We start from the raw sequence: 7,512 nt of genomic DNA, 5'->3' as shown, positions 1-7,512 counted from the left end.
CCTTCATGGCAGCTAAGAAGATGCGATGGTGCGCAGTGTCAGATCCTGAACAGAGGAAGTGTGCAGAACTAGCTAAAGCTCTGGCAGCAGTGGTGTCACCAGCCACTCTGGCAGCTTTTGCCAGACTTTCATGCATACGAGCATCTAGCACAACTGACTGCATCAATAGGATCAAGGTGAGCAAGTCTACAATGCAATACACAATAAAAAGGCGTTTTAATCCAGCTTGGAGCAAATTATTTAAAGTTGCTTGCATATCAGTAACAAGGGTGATGAGCAGAGATGTAGTAAAGCTGATTCACCTTACCATGAAAATATTAAAAAGAGCTGTTAAAGCTAGGATAAGAACCGAGGTGAGGATTAGTGAGCAGCAGTTTGGCTTCATGTTGAGAAAAAGCACAACAGATGTCATGTGTGCTTTAAGAGTGTTGATGGAAAAGTATGGAAAGATGGAAGGAGTTGCACTTGTCTTTATGGAGATAACATGATAAGGCGCCAAGAGAAGAACTGCGATACTGCACGAGGGAGTGCCAGAGAACTATGTGTGGATGGTGGACGACATGTATGAGGACAGTGGTGAGATATGTGATTGGAGTGACTCCTGTGTTCATGGTGGGGCTGGGTTTGACTTTTAGCCCCCTGTTTGCACTGGTGATAAGGCAGGCAGGTGAAAATGAGGTAAATAAAAATTTACCAAATGCAAATGAAAGTCACGAGAAGCAAGACAGAATATGTGTGCAGGACTATAAGAGAGAGAGAAGTGTAATAGTGAAGTTGCAAGGAGAACTACACTAATGAAATTAAGCTGTAAAATAAATGGATTACAAAACTCAATGATTACATCCAGACTGTAGTGGAGTAAAATTAGAAAGCACCATAACATGGAGGACACAATAAAGTGCAAGTACATTACCCAAAAGTTGATTCTGTTCATCTGGACGTAGCGTTTTCAGTGGGAGAAACGTTTCCTCACTCATCCAAGTCAAGTGACTTTTTTAGTCTCAGCTGACTGCAGGTTTCCCCAACCTTATAAACAGTACATTGCACATCCCTTCTTTTTGGGATAACTGTGTATTAGCATTGTATTAATTGAATTTGCTGAGATGTAAAATTAACTATTTAAAACTCTTTTTGTCAATTGTTTGTTTCAGGCTAATCGTGCTGACATTGTAACTTTAGATGCAGGAGAAATTTACTCAGCTGTCAAGCAGTTTGACCTTGTAGCCATTGCTAAGGAGATCTACAGTGATGGTAGGTTTAAGCTCACTTTTCTGAGATGTATCTTCAGCACTGATCTAAAAAGCGGGTTATTGAAAAATACGTTTCTCGAACTTAACCCCATTCAGAATGAGCTTGGAGCTTAGAATGAGCATAACCATGCAAAATAGTACCATCATACTGTGAAAATGTTCTGACTTTAACACCCTCAGAGTACAGGAGTGGTTTGAAATTTGGCGCTTTTTAATAACCTTTTTTTCATATTTTTGAGCAATGTAAGAGCTAGCTTCATGGACAAAATGAAGGTAGAAAATAATTAATAATAATTCACAAGAGAAAACTTGAAAAAGTAAATTTTGTGTCAATCTTTCAGGGCTGTGCAGGAAGAGTGACTAGTTACAACATGCTGTAGCATCTGAAAGGTCCCCTTTTTACCTACATTTTGATTAGTCTTCTAGCCGTAATTCCTCATGCATATAATCATTTTCTAGCATAGTTTATATATTTAACACTTTCCAAATTGCCAGTTAAATATGAAATTATGTTTACTGAAGGAGTTAAGATCTTGGTAATGCTAAAGGAGCTGCATCTTGAGATTTCAGTTTTAGATTGGGACACCTGGAGTGGACATTCTGAACTTCAAAAAAACAAAAAATAGAACCTGTGAAAAAGCACCCAGTCTTGACTCTTAAAAAAGGAATCTTTTTGTATAGCTTCAATAACTCAGGTGGGGTTATTGAAGATTTGGTTGATACTGATATGAAAAGACCCACATGTCTGTTTATATATTTATCTACAGGAGGCTGTACTCTGTCTGTGGCTGTGGTGAGAAACAGCAGCTTGGACATACGATCCCTGCAGGGCCACAGGAGCTGTCACAGCGGAGTTCGATGGACAGCTGGATGGAGTCTCCCGCTCGGCTTCCTGCTGTCCCGAAACTACCTGAGCTGGGCAAAGGAGCATCCGCTTAGTCAGGGTAATCGGACTGTAATCAACTGTCAGCTGCATTTTTTCCATAAATGTGTTTTCATTTCTGATCTGGGTTTTCAGTCCCCCACCCTGACTTGTTTTTTCTCCTCCTCTGACAGATGTCAGCACTTTTTTCAGTGCCAGCTGTATTCCTGGTGCTGGTGCGATGGCACCTCCTCTGTGCACTTTGTGCCAGGGCCAGAAGTCTTACATACGCCAGAAGAATTACCACTGCGAAACATCCCACAGCGAGCTCTTCTACAACAACCAGGGAGCTCTCAGGTCAGGCTTTACAAAAGGTCAACCAGTTAAAACATCAGGAAACTGTTTTTATTTCCTGTTTTGCTCTGTTACAGATGTCTCAGGAGGGGGATAGGGGATGTTGCATTTGTGGACCATTTAGCACTTGAAACTATTGAAGGTACGCATTTTTTTTTATATTGTATTGAAATAAAAATATATATGGGGATATCCCAAAACCAGCAAAATGTTTTGAAAATGACATTTGCATAAAGGGGTCTATTAATATCATATTTATAAAAAAATGTTAAGTTCCTAAAGTCATGGCAAACTGACTGTTGGTTGTTATTAAACAATAAAACTAAAGATGACATTACAGTTTGACTGAACAGAGTCTTTCTGATGACAGTGGGTGATATAGTTGTTCAGTGCTAACCACAATAGCACCCCACAGCCTGTGTGTGTTTCCTCTGGTACCCCGGCTGGTCCATATTCATGCTAGGGCAACTGCTGAGCCTAATCAGCTAATGCATGTGAGATAGATAACGTGCTTAAAAGAAAAGTGCTAAGCTGCGCACAACCTTGGGACTGAGCCAATTATCAAATTTTTGTTTTGTTTTTCATGATCAAACTTCTGTATTACTTTGTATTGCTGCTATGTTTTAGCCATAAATAAACTTTCCTGATCTTTGTGCTACAAACTGCTTTCACCATAAACTGAGAGGGGTTTGTTCCTTTATTTTACACATAGTCATCAGGACTAACAGGTTTTAAAAGATAATGTACAGAAAAAGCTTGCACAGAAAACCAAAATATAGAATATAATATGTTGTTCATCAAAATGTCCTTCAACTTATTTTCTTAACTGCTTATTATTCGGGGTCGCTGAAAGGCTGGGGCCTAATCCAGCTGTCAATGAGCAAGTTTTGGGGATGCTCTGATCTAGCCAACAAAATCTGGTCCTCTTCAAGCTCACTCAAATCCTTATGCTTGCCCAGTTTTCCTGCTTCTAATCCATCAACTTTCAGGACAAAATGTTCTCTTGGCACCTAAATATATCCCACATATTAATAGGTGCCAAGATAAAGAAACAGTCAGCGTTATTCACTTATACCCCACCTGCAGGGGGTATAATGTTATGCCTGATCGCTGTAAATATCCTGTTTAAATCAGTTCAACCACCAAACTGCAGAAAGTTGCACTTACCCACCCTTAAGACTTGTTTACCTTTCAGTTTTTTATTTGTCTCTTTTGTCAGAGAGTGAGCGTGATGAGTTCAGGTTACTGTGTACTGATGGCACACAAGCTCCCCTCAGCCAGTACAGAAGCTGTAATCTGGGTCGTGGTCCAGGAGGGGGCATGGTCACCAGAGTTAATTTTCGCAAGGTTGTTCGCAAATTTCTAGCAACTGTGCAGGTAAATAGTTTGTTCAATTTCCATCTCTGTGCCTAAGGGTCATAGCTGTTACTGTACCCACTAACTGATTGTTCAAGCATTTTTTATTAATTTGTTAGACGCTGTTTGGTCGGCAAGGAAGAGAAAGGCAGCGCTTCCAACTCTTCAGCTCCTCATCTTTTGGAGAAAACGATCTTCTCTTCAGAGATGTGACTGAGAAACTCGTTGTCCTGCAAGACGACATAGATGTCAGTCAGGTGCTGGGGCTGGATTATGTGGCGCTGCTCAAAGGACTTGGGCATGAAGGTGCTTGTTCTAGTATATGTACGGTTGTACATTTTTAAACTCAGAACGCACAGGCTTGGGTTTTACGGTGTCTTTGTGTTTGCAGGAAGCTCACTGGAGGACAGTGTCATTAGATGGTGCTGCATCAGCTACGCAGAGCAGAAGAAGTGTGAGCAGTGGGCGCTCAGCATAAAGTCTGACCCACTGGTGTGCGTCAGAGCTGTCTCAATGCGTGACTGTATCGAGAAAATTAAGGTAAGCCATCTAGACTGCAGATTATTGAGATGTTTATCAAACTCTCTAGGACACTATACAAGCTAAAATGACGTGTGCCTTTACCACAGAGGGATGAGGTGGACGCTGTCTCGCTGGATGCCACGCATTCGTTCATCGCAGGGAAGTGTGGTCTTGTCCCCGTTGTGACGGAATATTATGGTAGGACTGTTGCAGAATATAATAATGTAATGTAATTATGAAGCAAACACACGAGGACCTCTGAATGGCTCAAAATAACAGAAATGAAGGTTTAGATTGGCCTAACCAAAGTCTGGGTACTTTGGCATAGCCTCAAACATGACGTTTATGCTCAAACATCTTCTAGTGTAGCTGAATTAAAACAATTCTGCAGAGAAGTATGGGCCAAAAGTCCCCCACAGTGAGGTGAAAGACTCATTGCCAGTTATCGCAGATGTCTGATTGCAGTTCTTGCTGCCAAGGGTGACGCAAACAGTTAATAGGTTTAGGCAATTACTTTTTCACACAGGGCCAGTAGGATTGCATAGCATTTTCCCTTGTAAAAAAACAAAACAAAAAGTCTCATCAGATTAATCAATAAAGCACGTGCTTTTCTGTGTCACTCTTGTGTTGTTGGGTTTTCACAGGAAAAAACTGCATGCCTGCTGAAGGATCCACTCACTTGGAGACAGATGGTGAGATGAAGACAAAAAACAGCTGCATAATCAGTCTACAATGATCTTATTTCTACATAGAAACCACGTCTGCTGCTCTGTTCAGTCTTTCCCTCAGTTGTGGGTTTAGCAGTCGCAAAGCGCTCCAGCAGGAACATATTCATCGGGAATCTCGGAGGCCGTCGCTCCTGCCACAGCAACACCTACAGCCCTGCAGGCTGGCTCCTGCCATACAGACACAGCTTAAGCCTGGCGAACAACAGCAGCTCCCCCTGTGATCCTGACAAAGGTAGTGTTTTCAGAAAAATTCATGGGAAATCCTGATTTACTAAACTTATTCACCACTAATCAGTGTTCATTCAAGTCCACTTCTTAGAAATATCTTGTTCATGTTTTCTGGACCTTTGCACCCCACACTGCTGGATCCTTATCCTTTTAAATTAATCCAACGCTGCTTCGACCCTCACGTGACTGCAGTCTGCCACTTTGTGTTTTCCTAGTGTACAATGAGGTGTTTTGGAAAAGTTGTCTTCCTGGATCTGAGGGTAATCTTTGCAAGGTATGCATCGGAGGCACAGGGGAGACTGCAACCAAACGCTGCACTGAAAATCACAATGAGCGTTACTATGGAAATATGGGAGCTTTAAGGTATGTGTAGTAAAGTGTATGTCCTGCGTCAAATATTATTAAATCTAGTCTTTCTAAGTTCTATTGTCCTCTTTTTTCGAAGTATCTTCCGTCATCATAATGCGCATAAATCTGAATAAACTAATTTCGTTCGTCTCTATGGGTCATCTGTAGACACATACTAAAGTTGACAGAGATTTTTTTTTTTTTTAAACAAAGCATTTTTGGAAATCAAGTGGTTCAAATGGGTTTTACTATCATTCTTCCATCCAAAAATATTATAACAGAATTTCCACATGACCATGGCGCAACACTAGAAAACATAACATCAGTGTGAGACAAGTGAAGAATATAAAGCCCCTCTACTTTTTTCTCTTTCTACTCATCCCCAAACCGCCTCAGCAGATGGTTGCCTCTCCCTGAGCCTCATTCTCCCAGAGGTTTCTTACTGTTAAGAGTTTTTTTCTTCCCACTGTCACCAAGCGATTGTTTGAAGTCTGATTCTTGGGGTTTCCTCTAATATAAATTAGTGGTGGAAACAGAGTTAAACCATTTTACTAAACTGACCCTGCAACCCGTTACTCATTGCTCAGGTGCTTAGTTGGAGATCGCAGCGGGAAAAGCTATGGTGACGTGGCCTTTCTCGAGCAACACAGCCTTCACACAAACATCCTCGGTGAGATATTCAAAATCAAACCGGTGATGCGATCACTCACACTAACAGACTCTAACTTCACATGACAAATGTCTACATCTCCTACATCCTGCAGGTCTGAACACCACTGGCTGGGCAGAGGGGTGGTCATCGTCAGACTTTGAGTTGCTGTGTGCTGACGGTCGCCGGGCCCCATTGTCAGACTGGGAGACTTGTAATCTGGGAGTCATCCCACCAAACACCGTCATGACACGGCCCGTGCTCACAGCACGAGTGTACGACTTCCTTATGAAGTCACAGGTCTGTTTAGATTTTATTTAAACAATCTGTTTTTAAAATCTCCCCAGCAGCAAACTACTGCCAGTACATTACTTTACTACTCAGTGTGTTTTTTATAATCATTTGCTTTGACTTACCTCAGCTCTATTTCTTTATTATAAAAGTTTTGCAGAATGCTTTTTATCTTCCTGCTTTTATATTTGCTCAGTGAAGCTCTATGTTTTAATGGCATAGCATCATTTTTGCACCAATATGCAGCCCAAAGTTGAGTCGAGGACACAGGTGGATAATTATACCTCTAAATGTATTTATTAGTTGTTTTTTGACCATATAGGAAGCTCTGGCCGTCAACTCAAACACAGAGTTCAGGCTCTTTGAGTCTCATCAATATGGAGAAAGTGATTTGCTGTTTAAAGATGCAACGCAATGCTTTGCCCACACGAGTCACATGGACTACCGCTCCATCCTCGGAGAGGAGTTCTACACCCACGCAGACACGGTCTTCAACTGCACACACTCTGGTACGACAGCAGCCCGACAGAGTGGCCGATTGTTGCACAATTAAACTGTCACTAATGGGTCTGTTTGCTTTCCTTTCCAACAGATATATTGGAGTTTTGCAATCAAGATGTGTGCAGCATATTTTAATGGACCCACCAACAAGAACAACGCAACCTCTGTGCTTCAGTTTTTCCACTCTTCATCCACATACTTGTTGTGTCTGCAAACCATCACTTTTTATCATCATGTTCACAAAAAACTCAATAAAATGTTAAAATGTTGGGATTTTTTTTAACTTTTTACTACATTTAGATGCCATCTGAACTAAAAATGATGAGTGATGTGTAATCTTTGTGTTTTTCAAAGACACAAAAACTACATTTAAGCATGACAGTAAATGCAAGAATTCATTGTCATACTGATTTTATCTTATGA

At 41.1% G+C, this 7,512-nt stretch overlaps 1 protein-coding gene across 1 annotated transcript; it reads left to right on the top strand.

The window, feature by feature from the left end:
• Window positions 1–5: 5 nt before the first annotated feature.
• On the top strand, window positions 6–7,357 carry sxph (saxiphilin). The gene is made up of 16 exons (XM_026167421.2): window positions 6–176; window positions 1,152–1,251; window positions 2,018–2,194; window positions 2,307–2,469; window positions 2,544–2,608; window positions 3,686–3,843; window positions 3,942–4,128; window positions 4,214–4,362; window positions 4,452–4,542; window positions 4,989–5,036; window positions 5,122–5,304; window positions 5,516–5,663; window positions 6,236–6,318; window positions 6,413–6,597; window positions 6,911–7,097; window positions 7,181–7,357. The coding sequence occupies exons 1-16, from the start codon at window positions 6–8 to the stop codon at window positions 7,222–7,224; spliced, it is 2,139 nt and encodes a 712-aa protein (XP_026023206.2). The 3' UTR covers window positions 7,225–7,357.
• The last annotated feature ends 155 nt before the right edge of the window (window positions 7,358–7,512 follow it).

Source organism: Astatotilapia calliptera, chromosome 5 (genome assembly GCF_964374335.1).
Source record: "Astatotilapia calliptera chromosome 5, fAstCal68.1, whole genome shotgun sequence".
NCBI classification, from domain to species: Eukaryota; Metazoa; Chordata; class Actinopteri; order Cichliformes; family Cichlidae; genus Astatotilapia; species Astatotilapia calliptera.
The sequence above is the reverse complement of the archived record's forward strand: the minus strand, read 5'-3'. Positions and strand labels throughout refer to the sequence as shown.

Bases quoted from the DNA above. Each gene is read 5' to 3' on its own strand.
- sxph (XM_026167421.2), top strand. From the start codon at position 6: ATGGCAGCTAAGAAGATGCGATGGTGCGCAGTGTCAGATCCTGAACAG. The intron at 4,129-4,213 runs GTGCTTGTTCTA...TTGTGTTTGCAG, and splicing joins CAAAGGACTTGGGCATGAAG to GAAGCTCACTGGAGGACAGT. The intron at 6,598-6,910 runs GTCTGTTTAGAT...TTGACCATATAG, and splicing joins ACTTCCTTATGAAGTCACAG to GAAGCTCTGGCCGTCAACTC.